The following is an 18,768-nucleotide window of genomic DNA, read 5'->3' as shown; positions in this document are numbered from 1 at the left end:
CTCATCCTATAAAAAGGCACCAAATAAAAACTAGAAGTAGGATTCCGCATTTTGCAGAAAAAGCAAAAACACGACTTTTCAATAAGTTGCTGTGGACTGTAAAGTAACCCATAGTAGCAGTATTGACCAAAAGCTGTTAAAACACTTTAGATTGGTTTCAGGCAGTGTAACACATCTGCAAGCCCTGGCCTGACCATGAACTGATCTGACGGTATTAGTGCAGGTCACTAGGTTATACGGTAATGGCCATAATACAGATGCAACAAAGCGTCCATATTACACTAGTCTGACACTGGTCTTAGATTTGTTTAATCCTTAGTATTTCATGCTGTGTATAATGGGGACTATGCCTCTTGACCAATGATTTTGTTGAAGTGTGAGGGTGAAATGAGGAAGTGATTTGACACATTTCTAGTCATTTCCTTTCCTGTATAGCTAACCACATGAAGTATTTCGTGGAAGGAGGGTGAGGGGAGACAGCGGAGAACCAATTAAGAGAATATGTGGTCGCCTTCTGAAGAAATATCTGAGTGACACAAAACGGTCGTGTCGTCATAAAATGAAAAATCTGCAGCTTGAGAAAATATCTTCTCCGGCAAAAAGTACTGGAAGACTTTAGATTTTTAAATAGAAGTAAATGACAAATCATTATATAACTATCTAAAACTAATTGATTTGAAAGAAATATATTTTTGCTGGAGTACCGCTTTGTTGGGTTTTTCTGCCTAGCCAAAAAATACAAACTCACCTAAGTTACTGACTGATCCTCTTCATGTACTTTTGGCTTGCTCTGGTCCTGTTTTAGAGTTTCTGGCTATTCCTTTTCATGTGCGCCAATGTCAGACTACATTTCCCTTTATGCAAAAATACTGCAGAGACACCATCACATGTTTCTCAATGACTGTGAGCTAGTCAGACCTTCTACCGGCAAGGAGCAGCCAAGCTAAGGGGGCCCCCAGTCAAATGAACCACCTTCCAACAAGCCATAGTAAAAAATGACAGGACTTGGGGAATACTCAAACAAGGTTTTCATCCACAGACAGCTGTTTTGGGGTATTTCCTCCCATCGGTGTGGAGCAGTTGCAGATTCAATGCAAATCTGCAGCTGCAGATCTGCGCCATCAAATCTGCTGCAGATCCTGTATGTGTGAACCCACCCTAAAGCACAGTTGGCTTTTTTTTTTCCTTTAAAGGAAGGCTTAGAAGTCCAGTGACAGTTATTCTTGTATCTACGCTTGCGTAGACCTGGACTGCCCACAGGACTCCTAGGCCAGGAATGACCGACCTATATATAAAGGGGGTTGTCCAGGATTTTTCAATAAACTAGCATTGCATTGACCTCTGTGGGTGTTGCATATTCTACATACACTTCTATTTTTTATTTAGAGCGCTTACTGTGTTATCAGGCTTAGTCACATGACCACTCTGCCTGTGTTTTCTTTATTTCCTGTGATGTCACGTTCCCTTCCTGTTCCTGCCAGTGAGGGAACAGTGCGTCATCAGGTGGGCGTGTCTTTAGCCACACCCCTAACATCTAACTAACATCTGAGTCCAGAAGAAACTGCAGCATTAAGGAGAGCATGACAGACTACAATCTCTGTACAGCACTGCAGCATAGGTTGGAGCTATAAACAGTACATAAAGGAACTATGGTGGTGATTATCAAAACTTGTACAAAGAAACGGGGAAGCAGTTGCCCGTAACAACTAGTCAGATTCTAGGTTTCATTTTCCAAAAATGAAAGAAGCAATCTGATTGGTTGCTATGGGTAACTGCTCCCCTGATACTTTTCACAGGCTTTGCTAAATCTTCCCCTATATTATTACTATTGTAGTCAGGGGCGGATTAAAATCACTATAGGCCCCGGGCTGTTCACGAAGCCTGGGCCCCCCCTGCTGTGACTATGGGGGCACAAGCATGGTGTTCATAGTACAGGATAAATAATGTCATAATACCTAATTTGAGCAAAATCACAGAAAAAAGCAGCAATTTGTTTTGCAAATCATGGCAGAATTGTAGCCAGGAGACAATACACCCCTAAAGTATAAGTCTGTTTAGGTGGGCATGGGCCCCCCAGGAGCTCAGGGCCCCGGGCTACCACCCGAAACGGACCTATTATAATCCGCTACTGATGTACAGTGTTAGGTCAGTGCTTCTGTCTGTAAGGCTAGGTTCACACTGCGTTTTTGCAATCCTTTTTTTTGCAAAAAACAGATGAAAAAAACAGATGCATTTGTGTGCATCCGTTTGGATCCATTTTTCCATTGACTTCCATTGTAAAAAAAAAGGATCCGTTTTTTTTTTACGGACACAAAAACGTAGCTGACACTACTTTTGTGTCCGTTAAAAAAAAAAACGGATCCGATTTGATCCGCTTTTTTTTTTTTTAAATGGAAGTCAATGGAAAAATGCATCCGTTTGTTTCATGCCTTTCTTCATCAGTTTTTGAAAAAAAATGATTGCAAAAATGCAGTGTGAACCTAGCCTAATATGGAGCGGAGAGATGCTGCTTCACCTCATGGCAGTCACCATTCTATCTATTTCTTGCTGAGGTGACAGAATCCTGCATCATTAAATCCCCACCACCTGTAGGATGGCTACTGAAGTGTATATGTAATCCAGGACTACACCTCCTAACATGTACATGTGTGCTGGGGTTTGTAGTCCTACAACAGATAAGAGGGAAAAACCAGTTGATTTGATAATATAAGTAATTGGCAGACACTGAGCCACCATGCTGCTCAAAAGGCACTTGTAGTAATACAGACATTTACTGCCTATAGGTAGAGTGGGTGGAGCTAGATTCAGAGAGAAGGGGGAGGAGCTACAGGCTTGCAGAGCTGTGATGTCACTGCTGACCCCTGTGACCTGGAAGTTCTTTATGTAAACACAAATCCGAAAAGCAGCAACAGAGGAGGAGGACCGGGGACATAGAGGAAAAAACTGTGAGAGAAAACCACTAAGGGAAAGGGACAGATTACAAATTATTCACATTTCCAATAAGAAAAAAATGTTGGACAACCTCTTTAATCTTTCTAGTTGTATAACATGCTGCTAAAAAATGGGATAGGATGTGGAAAGTGACATGTTTGCATTAAGTAATATGCCCGTCTATTGTTATGGCCTACTACTGAGAAATGACTTAAAGGGGTTATCCAGCGTGGGGGCACTTTTTTGGGGGAATCGGGGAGGAGGTGGCTGAAATAAAAGACGTCCACTCACCTCCCCGGTTCCAGCGGCCGGTCACTCATCGCGGCGCTCCATTCCCCGATTCCCGGCCGCTTCCTGGTGTCTGACACCGCCCGAGACGCTACGTCTCAGGGCCGTTCAGCCACTCGGTGAAGGAGGCGGGATCCGTTTGAAGTCCGCTCGGATCCCGCCTCCTTCACTGAGTGGCTGAGCGGCCCTGAGACGTAGAGTCTCGGGCGGCGTCAGACACCAGGAAGCGCCCGGGGACCAGAGCGCCGCGATGAGTGACCCGCCCAGAAAGTGCCCCCATGCTGGAGCACCCCTTTAACATTATGATCAGTAGGTCGATCTCTAGGACAGACACCATCCACAAGAACCAAGGCAGTGCAGTCCCTCCAGATTACTCCATGGGCACTCCCCCAGCTGTGCCACTGCAGAGCAGGGAGCTACCATGCCGCACCATTTAAGTGAATGGGGTATGTTTTAGTTCCCTCCACTACATGTAGCTGTGATTGTTACTGAACAGTGAAATGCTACAGAGGAGCAGTACTGCTGAGTAGTCTGTCCTTCAATTTTAAGATCTGTGTGTATTACCAGTCAGAAACTCTCCAACAAGAAAGTGATGGCACATCTTATTATTCTTCCATCATTGCCCAGTCTACTAAAATATATTGCATGATGTAGTAATCCATGTCTGTTCCCACATGTGAATATGGTTGCTGTAATGTGTGTCATATAACTGTGTACAATCCCTGACCTGGGGGGTGTAAGCAGAGCGAAGTGTATCATCCGTGCATAGTGTAAGAGCTTGTGAGGCGATAAGATCTGTGTTCCGGCGGAGCCCAGTGATTCATTATATTGTAGTGTTTCTCCACTTGCAGCCATGCCAGACGGTTCCACTGATAAATGTATATTGCAGCTGTCTCCACAGGATGGCACTCTAACAATTATTATATAGAACGGCTTTAGGGGAAATTATGAGAGACAATTTAAGATGCCGTCATCTTCGCCTGGTTTGTGTGACATGCCTTGACTTTGTTCTGTGCGATAAACCTCTTCAGTGCTATGAATTACCAGCAGTAAAGGGGCTAAATTAAAGGATTTATACCAACACTTCAAAAATGATATTCTTCACCGTGACATTAAACAAAAGGGAACCAAAGCGTCTCTACTAGACACATGAAATAGACGAATCCCATGTTTTCTTGCCTTGTGCTATGCGGAGTCTTATCAGGATTCAGGCTTCTTATGGATTCCTTTTGAAAATATTGTCAGTTGTCTAGCTGTGTTACTTAAAGGATTTTCTATGGTCTATATACAATGATGAAGCATAGCTTGTGTAAACCTGATGACTAAATATTAGTAATCAATTACTATCAATCTTACAGTTAAAACATGTGACAAAAACATTGTGTTACATATTGTAGTTAAATACCGGGGTTCTCTTGATTTCTACTTACAGCTAATGTGTCCAATTACAGTCGTCACACATGCTCAGTAGCTGTTATATACAGGCAGCAAAATGGACTATTAGAAGTGTTTTTTTTTTGTTTGTTTTTTTTTTTTTTGGGGGGGGGGGGGCGCTTTCTTTCATTAGACTTGTGCTCTGTAAGTGTGTTGATTTTTTTTTCTTTTCTTTTCAATTACATTATATTGATGAGAAATATAGTATCTGTGAGGGTCAATCAATTTGAAGGAACACACCAAAAAATGTGTTTCTTAAAATTATTTTATGGCAAATTGGAGTGTGGACCAGGTGAAAATATCAAACAACGGCCGATGTTCATATCCTGTGTGAACATGGCCTTAAATTGTACTGTTTTGAGACATATAGACTTACTAAAGGGGTATCCAGCGCTACAAAAACATGGCCACTTTTCCCCCTACTGTTGTCTCCAGTTCAGGTGCGGTTTGCAATTAAGCTCCTTTTACTTCAATGGAACTGAGTTTCAAAACACCACCCAAACTGGAGACAACAGTAGGGGGAAAGTGGCCATGTTTTTGTAGCGCTGGATAACCCCTTAATCCCCTATGTACCTGCTTTATTTCAATAACCTGCTGGTTACAACCCATTAAGGTTGTCCATAAATGCTCAATTCAACTGTAAAGGAAGAACTAGCGGTTTCTCTCCACTGAGTCTGCAAACAAAGGGGGATTGTGGGTAAGTGTCTGCATTGTTTCATGGAAACGGCAGGGTCCCAGTTCAGAGAGGAAACCAGGCAGTGATTAAATTAAATGCATGGGGGAGAAAAACAGTGCAAGTTTCTTTCCTAAAAACAGCACTTTTTTTTTTCTTTACATATATGTATGTGATACATATATGAAAGTGACCTCCAGAAACATCCTTTTAAAGCAAACTTGTCTGAATACTAGAGCATACAGCGTCTACAGCCCATTTGATTGTACAATTCTGATTTCCTTGTCATACTTGGTGTTCAGAGTCCTTGTGGCCTACAACACACTATGCCCTGCCATAACAACCCCTTGTCATAGTGTAATAGATTATCAGTGCCTATCTTCTGCTTAATAATATATCATTTCTGAATGATATAAAGAAATTGCCTTTTTTTCAGTTCCTTAATGCACAGGATTGTTAAGTTGTCTCCATTTTTCAGACGAAATTGCCGCGTGTCTGTTTTCTGACCCTGGGTAGTGTGTGTATAGATGTCTGTCCTCATCCTTTGTGTGACTTTCCCCTTGGTACTCGCTGTTCATTCCAGAGATGTGTCATTAGATTGTGCGCCGCACTGGGGACATGAGAGCCGCCTCGGCACGTCGCTGTGTAATGCGTCCGCACAGCATACATTCCTGGTGATAGTGCTGGATGCCACTATATCAATGTTATCGCAGCTGTAACCGAGCTGTACACGGCTCAGGCATTCTAGGAAACACAGCCCTGTAAGATGTTTTCTAGTGGAAAATGTATCGCCAACATGTTTAGTTTTTCTGTACATAGAAGAATTCTAGTAGAAATCAATATTCTGCTAGTCAGCCAGAATGGATTATTTTTGTCCATTTACCACTGGGCCAACACTACATCTCCCCTGAGGAGCGGGCTCCCCTGTGCCCAACACAACCCTTCATCCTTGGCCCATATAAAGAGAGGCTCAGGATTTCATTGATTGGGTATCCTTGCTTCACAGTGCATACCCCCCCCCCCCCCCCCCCATGGCTGCTTTTATTTTTCTTTCTTTTGTCTGTAGCCAAGTTATTATCAGATTTTCCCCATTGTATGGTTGTATTGTATCAGGCCTATTATAATGTCAGTAAACAGCAATTCTGTTAAAGGGAAAGGCATGCTAAATGTCAGATTCTGTCAGATGCTCCTTGGAAATGTGACAGCCCCCAATCTGTGGCTAAGGAGCATATGATGGACTACTTAGAAAAGAAATAAGGGTTTTATTTCTATGTGCCGAATATTCCTGGTAATGCATTGTACTATGATAAATGGGAATCCTGTGCGAATCGCTCATTGTGTTTTCTTCTTTGTTTTCTCCTCTCCAGCATACAGCACTTTTTACATTGTGGGGTTAATATTATCCATGCAAATTCCTTTTGTTGGATTCCAACCCATCCGTACAAGTGAGCACATGGCAGCTGCAGGTGAGATCCCTAGTGATTCTGGGCTCGTCTGGGCGCGGGGGATAAGCCGCTGTCACTGCATTTAACCTTTATTTTGATTCCCTGCCTCTTTTCTGTCTCTCACTGTCATGTACTCTTACGTAAAGCTTTTTTCTTTTCTACCCCATATTTGTTTGTAGTGTCAATCTGTGTAACAGCTTGTACTTTATGGTTAGCACTACACACGTGTTAACTCTTAAAGGGAATAAGCGTACTGTGTATTACTTGAATCCAGATTAACCACCATGTCAGTGTCTGCATCTTATCCCACTTTAGTAGTGACAGATGTGTTTTTACGTGTATTAATGTTTTTGGTAGCGGGATAGTGTGTGGTATACTGTGCTTTTCTATCTCTCTGGTAAAATGTATACTGGCATAAAGCAGATCAATCATAGTCAGAATAGGTGGACCACACTAGATATTGTATTTTCTGACTGCTCCTGTTAGACATTAATATAGTGCATCCTAATCTACGATAGAAGGAAAGGCAGTGAAGACAGCATCACACTGCAGCGGCTACATTCACACTTCCTGCGAGTAAATCTTTATTTTTCTGGACCATATTATTGCATACTGACTATGTGCGGACCCTTATAATGTATGGACTTGCTGTATATGTCATCATCCTCCCTTTTTTATGAAATGCCAACATATACCTTTTATGCACTGCATTAACGCCAAATGTCAGAGTGTTCGGTGCTTTTTGTAGGTGTCACTTTGGCCGATATGTGAGCTGATCTCTCCCCATAATAATGATGATATTATTATTATTATTATTATTATTATTATTATTAATTTGTATAGCGCCAACAGATTCTGCAGCGGTTCATAGTCTTATGATAGATCCACTTTAATACTAATAGTAGCTTTTTTCATTGTAAGTATGTACCATTTGTCTGTATAGACAGACAAATGGTTGCAATGGAAGGGAAATATAATGTTTTCTATCAGGAATCCCTCTGTGACTGCTGTTAATGACTTGTCGTTGTCTATTTCAGGAGTTTTTGCTCTGCTGCAGGCATATGCTTTCCTACAGTACCTTAGAGACAAGCTGACAAAGCAGGAGTTTCAGACGCTCTTCTTTCTGGGAGTGTCTCTCGCTGCTGGAATCGTGTTCCTTACAGTTATCTACTTAACCTACACAGGTAAGCTGCTGCGGAGACCCTCGCTACATTCAGCACACGTTCTTTCTGGTCTTCCTCATGGCGGTGTCTGGATATTGTATAGTTCTGATAGACAGGCTCAGTAGGTGTAATAAGAGAGAGCATTTTATCCTGACATAATTCCCTGAGGATCTCTAGATCTCCTTGAGCGTCATTGTTTTATTAAATGTGGAGAAATCCCTCCATAATACCACCTGACCTTTATCCTCATACTGCCATAAGAGTGAACTTGTCCATTTTACCGATGATAGATCCCCTGCTAGGATACATCTGTCTACGTTGTATCTCGGGTAATAAAAAAATAAACTGAATAAGTAAAAAAAATAAATTGTCTGCAACATGCCATACTAAACTGGTGATCGTAAAGGGGTTGGGGCCTCTGTGGTGTTCTAATTTGAAGTCTTAAAGGGATAATCAGGCGAAATAAATATATATACAATTTTTTTTTTTTATTATTTTTAATTTTATTTTATTTATTTATTTATTTTAAATCAACTAGTACTAGAAAGTTGGAGATTTTTAAATTGCTTTTATTTAAAAATCTCCTGACACAGTGCTCTCTGCTGCCACCTCTGTCTATGTCAGGAACTGTCCAGAGCAGTAGTAAATCCCCATAGAAAACCCCTTCTGATCTGGACAGGAAAGAACAGCATCAGCCTGTAAAGAATACACCACTTGCTGTAGGGCATACAGCAGCTGATAAGTACTGTAAGGCTGGAGATTTTTAAATAGAAGTAATTTACAGATCTATGTACCTTTCTTGCACCAGTTAACTTTTTTCCCCCCGGAGTACCCCTTTAATGAAAACAATAGCAATAATGTATATTAAGGAAGTTCGAACCTTCCATTGCTCCATTCTGTCCCATCTGGACAGAGCTTCCATAATGTGGCAGTATATATAGGAGCATGGGCCCATATAATGTCACCCCGCCTCCTTGGCTGCATCTGAGTGATGATATGGTCACATGCTTCTCCATGTGCCACCACATTATTGAATGGAGCACCATCTGGATGAGACGGATCAACTGGTGGTAGAGGGGTTGAGCTTTCTCAATATACATAACTGAGCACAAATATTAGTATGAGCAAGTGAATTCTTATTAAAATACCAAAGGAAAAGAAAGGTAGTGAACACTGAGCTTGTGCAAAGCACCATACACTTTTTTGCCTGTGTGAAGCTATCCCAAGACTGCCATTGTTAACGTTCACTTGCATATAACTTCCTACTGTTTCCCATCCCGTCCCTTGTGTATGGCCAACGTGTGATGCTGGTAGAAAGTATCTCCAGTAAGTAGTAGCTAGTAGAGATGAGCAAACCTGCCAAGGTTCGGGTTCGTATGAACCTGAACTCTCGGCGTCTGATTCCCGCTGTCTGCCCGCTCCGTGGAGAGGGTGGATACAGCCGGAGGACAGCCTGGAAAACTGGGATACAGCCTATGGCTATGGCTGTATCCCAGTTTTCCAGGCGGTCCTCCGGCTGTATCCACCCTCTTCACCGAGGCTGCAGACAGCGGGAATCAGACGCCGAGAGTTCAGGTTCATACGAACCCGAACCTTGGCAGGTTCGCTCATCTCTACCAGATAGCTGGCTTCTGTAATCTGCCCAGGGCAAGTGTACAGTGTAACAGTTTATTTTATTTCCATGTTGTCATTTTTAAGTCTTATAGACCTTTATTTATTATGTGATATGTTATTTTATAGGGTACATTGCCCCTTGGAGTGGACGATTTTACTCCCTTTGGGATACAGGGTAAGATTAGCAAGATCATATGATGATGTTATTTCCCATTATTACAGATTTACAATCACCATATACTGATAAGTTTGGTGGTTCAGACATTATTTTATGCTATTAGCGTTTGGCCTTGTGGTTGTTACAGATTGTTCTCTGAATAGAGAGAGCATATTTCTACTATTCTGCACTGGTGATAACATAAAACGACATATTTCATGTTTCACTACATATATCCATGTAATCTGGCTTGCCTCGGGCTTCTCTTTCTGGCCTGGGATATTTCACGTAACTAGTAGCTGGCTGGAGTCAGTACATTCTCCGGATGGAAAAGTCCAGCCAGCTCAACAGCCGGGGAGGATCAGGCATCTGGACAGCGAAGTGACCTGTAAAATTGCATGGCGCATCCCTTGTTAGATGCAGTTGGTATCCAAGCATTTGGCAGGTGTTTTGTAAAATGTTTTGGAATGAAATGGTAATCAGCCGTGTCTTTATACCTCCGATCCCTTTGAAATTACCGGCAGCTTAGCGCTTTAAGACTGGCCAAACAGTTTAGTCTGTATTTAGGAGGTCATTATTAACATGAGGTTCAGTGACTTCAGTGTTTTGCTTCTTGGCGACAATTTTCACATGGAGAAATCCGAATAACAAATAGACAGTGAAACTGCTGGATCCTCTCATGTAATGATAATCTCCCTATACAGGTTGTTGTTTCATTTCCTACACTCTTTAGGTACTGTAAACAGTGCAATTGACATATACCTTATATATTACTGGAGATTTTTCGCTAATGTTTTGAAAATTCTTTTAATAGGTACGCCAAAATTCATATCCCCATCATTGCTTCAGTGTCAGAACATCAGCCAACAACTTGGGTGTCTTTCTTCTTTGACCTTCATATATTAGTGTGTACCTTTCCTGCAGGGCTTTGGTTCTGTATAAAGAATATCAACGATGAGAGGGTATTTGGTAAGTACTGCATAGAACGCTTTAGGCTTTCCAGTATTCTTCAGGCTCCTGCACACAGCATATCCCTGTGTACAGAACCTTGTAGGACAATGCACTGAGGTTGTACAGTGTAGAGATTCACGTAGTCTGTGCATTGCAGTACAAGGCTCTGTCGGACATGTCCTCCCTTAGGGGATTTGTTCACACATCCATTACTCGCTAGAGATTTCACACAGGAAAATCAGCAGGTAATCTCAACTGGTATTAGCATGTAAAATGTGTGTGAAATACGCACTTGTACCAGCATATGATTGCAGATTTCACGGATGGAAACTTGCTATTTACATACTATGAAAGTACCTGAGAATTTTCATGCATTAAGTCTGCAGCAAAACAGGTATATTTCCATACATAGAGAATCTAATAGAAGATAAGAGATGTTATTGGAGTGTTGAGATCCTCGTGGTCACCGTGCCCCTTTTTAGATTTAGATTTCCTTGTAAAGTACATAACACCCCCCCCCCCCACCCCCCCCTTAAGTAATGACAGCAATCTATTAAAATGAATGGGAATTGCAGATGAGGAAACCTCAAGCACGCTCTGGTTTGTCCAGAACCAAGCATAAGGTATTTGATAACTGGAGGCTGTAGAAATTGGATTCAGCCTATGGCTTTATTCACACATCGTAAAACACCGTCCGTTGTGTAGCACGTTCCTGCAGCCAATACTGCTGCAGGAACATTATTTTTTTTACAATTGAATTTCGGGCGCCTTTTGGTTGTGCCTGCAAATCAATTAGCCATTCACTACAATGTAAAGTATGTGTGAACAGCTATTGTTTCCGAAGGCTGTTCTGCGAACAACATCCAGAAGTAATAGGCATGTTCATTATTTTAACACCTGTTCTAAAGAACAGGCTTTAAAGTAACAATGTCAGAACACAGCGGGCTGCATTGCATTGCATTGAATTGAATTCAATGCAATGCCGCCCTGCAGAAAATAACGGACGCCGATTTCATTTCAATCAGCATCCGTTCTTTTCTTAAAAACAACGCTGTGTGAACATAGCCTATGACTGTATCAAAGTTTTCCAGGCAGTCTTAGGAATGCATCCAACTTACAAGCAGAACTTTTTAGCAAATACCACATGCTCGTGTTAGCTCATTTCTAGAATGTTTCCCTCTTCTTTTTCATTTATTAAGATCTTAAAGTGTACGTCATGGGAATTATCTGGGATTAGAAAAGAAAACCAAACTTTGCTGCTTTCTTTCAGAAGTAGCGCCACTCATGTCCTTAGTTTGGTTGTGGTATTGCAGCTCTCTTCCATTGAATAAAGCAGAGTTAAGTGCCACTAACAACCTCAGGACAGGTGTGGCACTGTTCTGTTTATTTTATTTTTTATCTTTGATATCCCCTTTAAGTGGTCAGATCTCTTTTGTTCTAGTGACCATATGTGGGGGGCATGCACCTGCAGACGAGTGAGACCCTATAAATAATGTGTTGTTACCATAGAAAATCATGCATCCCCTAGTATTTCTCAGGCTTGCTCCCGTATAATACATTGCTGTTTCCGGTATGCGTGTCATATTTATTGAGGCCAGGTATTTATTAATGTGCAGATTTAGTTCTCAGCAGTCAATCTTCCTAATGTTTGCTATGAGATGGGCCAGCGTCTTTATATGCAATTCAGATTATATTCTCTGCCATAAAGAGTCAAAGCCGTTGTTGTGGCTTTACAGCTTTTTCTATGGCATTTATTTTAATACCTTGCTTGTTTTACCTAATGTCATCCGTTCTGCCTGTCACTGCCAAAACAAGTTATGTGAACTACTCCTCTGTCCTCTCCTGGCATGACATCCTGCTCAATTGTTGTATTGTGTATGTGTGTGAGATTTATACTCTTCTTCTAGTCTTATAGCACACTTATGTGGTTATAATTCATAGGCTCTTACAAACTGCAAGGGAGTCTCATCTAAGCAGCATGTAGCATTCTAGGTATTTATCATGTTATTAGCGGAGCAGTAAAATCCGCCTCTTCTTCCTTTCCTCCACAGTTGCTCTATATGCCATCAGTGCGGTATATTTTGCTGGTGTGATGGTCCGTTTGATGTTAACCTTGACTCCTGTGGTCTGCATGCTTTCTGCCATTGCTTTCTCCAATGTCTTTGAACATTATTTGGGAGATGACATGAAAAGAGAAAATCCGCCAATAGAAGACAGTAGTGATGAGGATGATAAAAGGAATTCGGGAAACCTTTATGATAAGGTAATTTCTATAATTTGCCTTCAATCTTAAGCAAAAAAAGCTTCCTGTTTTGCTGTCAGAAGCTGGGTTAACCCACTTGAAGTGAACTTGAACGGCACCATCTCTTGGCGACTGCACCAATCAACTGATCAAAGCGGCAATCTAGACTCCACATTGTTTGCCACTCACAGCAGCACTGTATATTTTGTTGTGGTTGTGCCTGGTTTCATAGCTCAAACTGGAATACCCAAAGTTTGAAAGTCAGCGCAGGCTGGCGAAACATGTCAGGGTGATGAGGCTTTTGCTATGGTGTCTGGGAATTATCTGCAGTAATTCCATAGTGCTGTTACTAAGAGAGGATAGATAGGAGACCAGAACAACTAGTGTATGTCACTGTATTCAGAGACCAGAGTGTCATACAGGAGTATCCTCAGCTGGGGGACTCATGAATAGTCAGCTCTTGATAGACCCCTGTGGTTGATATTACAAGAACCTTATAGGACATATAGCTATAGTATTTAGTAATTATTTAACTACTAATCAATAAAAAGTTATATTTTATGACACTGGTATTAAGTTAATATTGAGTTTCTCACATGGAAATTAAGCTGTTGCAAAAACTTCCCAGCAAACGCCAGGGTCTACTGTATTACATGGTTTCAGTCCCATTACAATATAAAACTTAAGGCTCCATGCCTGGTAAACATCCCATCGCTTACTGGGTCCACGTGGTTATGTACATTATGACGTCGGACCCACACTGACCTTTATTAATGGCCAATGCTTAGGATTTTAGGTGGAGTGGAGTTTTATTTTTGTATAATTTTTTTTTTTTAATAAGAGATGGAATGGGGGACAGGGGGCATTAGTTTTACACTTTTTTTAATATTACATTTAGTACATTTTTATTGGTTTTAACAAAAGAATCCTACATGAAGCACATTACATCAGGTGACAGTAATATCATTATAATATGGTGGTTTAACCAACAATGAAGATTTTACAAACTTTTTTAGTTTTATGTTAGCATCTGTTATTAATAGGACATGTCCTTCAAAAGGTTTTCAAATACCTGTGATGGGCATTCTGACTTTATGCCCATGAAAACAATTGATAAATTATTTTTTTTTATTAATAGAATTGTGGTTGACCAGCCAGAGAAGCCTGGTACACCCCATTGTAAGTCCATGTGGTATAAGTTGTAGGACTGATCCAGCGCTGGCTCCACATAGCTGTGGATTCTGCTATGATTTGCTGGAAAGCAGCCTTAGGCTCTCCAGGAGAGTTGGCACTTCCCTTTATAGTTTTAGCAGGTAAACTAAGCCTTAGTCTAAGTATTGGCACATTGGCTTTAATTGTAGACTACTTGCTGCTTTATAATCCAGACTACTACCTTTCCAAGGATCTTACAGAAATAATGCATACGACCTAGAGCAATGAAATGATTCCATAGCCGAGTAACAGGGATTGGAAACTGTGTCATAAAGAACATTTAGCTGATTTTAAAATATTAAGGAGATGTAATTTTGATCCGGCCTTATCTCCTTTACATTGATTCACCGCTTCCTTCCCCGATAAGCACGGCTAGCTGTAATTGATGTGGAGTTGCAAGCAGTGTTTAATCTGTGCATTGTGTAACCACCTCTCCAAGAAGTTAGGTAATGAAGTGCAGACAATAGCAATTCACATTTTTTCCCACTTTTAATTACTCCACAAAATGAAACTACTTGGCTAGGCGGTGGATGCGGGGGATAACAGTTTGATTATACAATTATCGTTCTGAATGTCAGATTATTTTCCATGCTGGTTGCCACTCAGCAGGGTGAATGCTAGATTGCCTGCTGCTGTGTAAGTGTTACATTATGAACACTAGTCTGCCAAGAGGCCACCTGGGAATAACTGGCTGCTCTTGCGTTATTTGGAAAGAGCAACACCACATCTGATGAGTTCAGCTTAACCCGTTTGCTGCTAAGGCAACAGTAGACCTAGGTGACCTGTCTCGCGGGTTCATGTTCACTGCTCATATACAGGGATTGATTTTAATAGTGGCGGTAAATCAATCTATACAGTACTGGGACTATATTGAGGGCTGAAAATGTTTCTCCATGTCCACATCTGAGAGAAAAAAATATTTGCTCTTAATGCACTTTTCAGCAGTTTAACTCATATGCTGCCTTTAGTTTGCTGTATCCAAGAAGACACTAACCTGCTGTTACATTTCCACAATGTATGGGGTGCTGAGAATTAGAGTAATTTTCTTACCTTCATCCTCTCTGCTGTATTAGTTTAAACATTCAGTTTTAATATGTGAATTGGGCAGTTTGGTGCACTGGGGGCGGTACTACAGCCCTCAGTGCACCAATACGCCCCATTCATCCCTCCCATTGAATATTCATCTGTTGCTCTGCATTGATGAGCATCGGAGTGATATCACTGCAGAGCACCGCTTCAATATTCATGAGGAGGCAGGCAGGAAGGATTGGTGCACTGAGGGCTGTAGTACCACCCCTAGTGCACCAAACTGCCTAATTCACATATTACTACAACTGAAGGTTTAATGAACACTGCTGAGGAGGAAGGAGGAAGGTGTAAAAATTAATCTGTTAATCTGAAGAGAATCTAAGTACACTGCTCTAGGGAGAGTTTGGGCAGAAGAAAACTATACTGTGCAATTTGCATATACATCATTAAAAATATAGTTATGTGATAATCGACCAAGCAGGTAAAAGATATGCAGCTGCCAGACACGTCTGACGCTAAAGGCTACAATAGGATCAGATAGCATGATCACCATGTCGTTGAGCCCAAAAATTTACTAAGAAAATTCTAGGGGGAGATTTATTAAGAGCAGTATACTCATCATGATTTACACACAAATCCGGTGCCACAACCCCTCTGCCTGACTGTTGGGAGAACGGGGCTTACGGCTGGCATAAGAATCCGGCCCTTTTTCCATTGACTAATAAATGTACCCTTATTGGCTATGTAATGTACCATTGGTTTGAGTGGCTTAAGGGAAACTATCAGCAAGTTAAAAGAATCTAACTTGCTGATAGCTACCTATAGGGCATGATTTCTTACCTTCATCCTCTTTGCCTTTTCTGTGATATTAGTTTAATTGCTATGCTAACTAGGCGTCTTAGCACACTAGGAACTGGACTACCACCTGAGTGCACCAATCTTTCCTGGCTAACCTGTCTTGATATTCATTAGAAGGGCCGCCAAAATGCCCAATAAGCATAGGGAATAAACTAATGGCATTGAAATGGCGCAGAGGATGAAGGTAAGAAACTTATCTTCCTATTGCGTACAGGGCAATGAGGATGAAGGTATCAGCAGGTTAGGTTCTTCTAGTCTGCTCATGGTTTCCCTTAAAAGCATACTTATCATTTCGCCAGCTAGGCAGGATATGTTAGGAAACTTTGTCTTCTTTTGTAGGTTTGTTGTTCTCTTCTGAAGCAGTTGGTCAACTGAACTCCCGGAAGTGCTGTAGTCTGTGGCACTTCTGGAAGATCCATCAACCATCCGCTTTAGAAGAGGACATCGTACCTGCAGGAGTCTCTCAGCATATCCTGTCGTGACTGCAAAATAAATAGTACGCTTTATAGAAGAGGTGGTTTACCCAGAAGTGATCTTTAGACATGGTCAGATCTCTGGAGTGCAAATTTACTGACATTTCAGAGTAATAGTTCTCTAAGCCTTACAGAAGGAGTTTGAGGGAAAGTGAGAAAAATGCACCAGTATTCTGCCAGTGACCTGGGTGTAGAGCAACCAGAAATCAGATTGCTCTGTAGAGCTTATGTAAACCAAGATCTGTTTAGTAGGAAGGTAGCTAATGTCCCTCAGGTTTTTTTATTGTTTAAATGGTGAAGAGCCATTTGCACTGCCTCAGGTTGTCCTGCTGTATTGGTTTCTCCTTCACATGAATAGCAACTCAGAATTACCAAGAACTCACCAAGTAGGTAAAGGGGTTATCCAGTGCTACAAAAACATGGCCACTTTTGCACCACCCTTGTGTCCAGATTGGGTGGGGTTAGAAACTCAGTTCTATTGAAGTAAATGGAGCTTAATTGCAAACCACACCTGAACTGGAGACAAGAGGGGGAAAAGTGGCCATGTTTTTGTAGTGCTGGATAACCCTTTTTAATCACAGGCTGGCAGCAGCCATTTTTATAGCCTTTTTTTCTCTTTAACTACAAGAAAATCTACATCTTAATTGTTATTCCATTACGAATAAAATATCCTGATGTGTGCATCTAGCCTCTTTTATAATAAGGAATACTTGTGTGCATTGCTAAATATTATTTTGTTTAACCAAATACTCCTGTATTGGAGGCAATAAGCAGTTAGTGAAAACTAAAGGACTTTCAGAGTGAATTAGAGCTTAGATTATCGCAATCAGCTGTAAACAGTTGTGACCTCCACAGACATTGACGCGTTTTCCCAGTAATTACAGGCTCTTCAGTAGCCACTTCCATCATGGCAGCTTGTCAGATGGCACAGATATTAGGGCCTCTGTAGCTCATTTTGCTTGTGTGTCCGTTTAGGCTGGAAAAGTGAGAAAACATGTGTCGGAGCAGGAGAAGACGGAAGAAGGCCTGGGACCGAATATAAAGAGTGTTGTCACCATGCTGATGCTCATGTTGTTGATGATGTTTGCCGTACATTGCACATGGGTGACTAGCAACGCCTACTCAAGTCCCAGTGTGGTGCTGGCTTCATACAATCATGATGGGTAAGAACATGAAACCTGGTGGCTTTTATGAGAGTAATGGCAGGTTTCTCGGGAGCATAGTATAGGTGCATGTTTAGATCAGTACAATACTGATTTTGTATCAGACCCAGTCAGGCCAGCACAAAAATGTGTCCATATTACACTACTATCTAAATTTGTTGTGTTTGTAGAAGTAGAACCCTCTAAGCCCTACCATACTAGAGCCATGGTGCCATATTCTGGACTGATAGTCTAAAAGAGTAAATAACATTGTACTTATCTGGCTGTATCTCTGCCATAGATGAGCCATTCTGCATGTGTAGTTGGCCACTAACGGAACTTTATGCATGTCTTTGACCACTGTTCCAGAATGGGGATTTATTTCCTTCCTGTGGGAAGTGTTTGCCATAAGAAAGCATTTAAATACTTTCTGTTCTTTGGTGCTCCAGATTGCTTGAGTGTGGGGGCTTTTAGGTTCCTTTTTAGCCCTCTCTACTCTAACCTTCCAGCTGTGATAAAACTACAATTCCTATCATGCCTGATGGGGAATCTTTTGCAACAGCTGAAGGGCTGCGAGTTTGACACCCCTGACAGATAGTTTTCTCTTCCTTTGAACCTCTTAAAAGACCCACTTTTACACCAGGGTATTATGGTGAGTATTTGATTTCTAAGGTAAAACCAGGAGTGGATCCAAAACATGGTGGGGATACAAATCGTACTTCTATACTTTAGCTCCTCTTTTGGGTTAGAAATGCTGCATGGGGTGGTGTCAATTTATTTATCTATTTTTATTATTTGTTTTGTTTTCTTGGATTATTTTTTTTTTGTCTTTTAAGTTGTCGTAATGGTTTTCCAATGCTTTGTTTGACATCATCAGTCTCATTTCAGAACAAGAAACATCTTGGATGACTTCAGAGAAGCATATTACTGGCTAAGGCAAAATACTGATGAACATGCCCGTGTGATGTCTTGGTGGGATTACGGCTATCAGATAGCAGGAATGGCTAATCGGACAACGCTGGTAGACAATAACACGTGGAATAATAGTCATATAGCACTGGTAAGCATACCCAATGAAAATGATGTATGTGCAGGTTTTGCCTATTTTACTGACCTGCAAAAGTGTAGGAGTTTAAGGCTTCTTAATAGTAAACTT

At 41.3% G+C, this 18,768-nt stretch overlaps 1 protein-coding gene across 1 annotated transcript in view; it reads left to right on the top strand.

Moving 5' to 3' along the window:
- The window catches only part of STT3B (STT3 oligosaccharyltransferase complex catalytic subunit B), an 85,386-nt gene that overhangs the window by 58,446 nt on the left and 8,172 nt on the right, over positions 1-18,768 (top strand). Inside the window, exons 6-12 of the mRNA XM_069958635.1 lie at positions 6,694-6,792; positions 7,809-7,955; positions 9,675-9,723; positions 10,520-10,674; positions 12,708-12,919; positions 17,446-17,633; positions 18,501-18,672. Coding sequence (XP_069814736.1) covers positions 6,694-6,792; positions 7,809-7,955; positions 9,675-9,723; positions 10,520-10,674; positions 12,708-12,919; positions 17,446-17,633; positions 18,501-18,672 — 1,022 coding nt within the window. The remainder of the gene's footprint in view (positions 1-6,693; positions 6,793-7,808; positions 7,956-9,674; positions 9,724-10,519; positions 10,675-12,707; positions 12,920-17,445; positions 17,634-18,500; positions 18,673-18,768) is intronic.

Source organism: Dendropsophus ebraccatus, chromosome 2, assembly GCF_027789765.1.
Source record: "Dendropsophus ebraccatus isolate aDenEbr1 chromosome 2, aDenEbr1.pat, whole genome shotgun sequence".
In the NCBI taxonomy this organism is placed as follows: Eukaryota; Metazoa; Chordata; class Amphibia; order Anura; family Hylidae; genus Dendropsophus; species Dendropsophus ebraccatus.
This window is presented reverse-complemented; position numbering and strand designations above follow the sequence as displayed.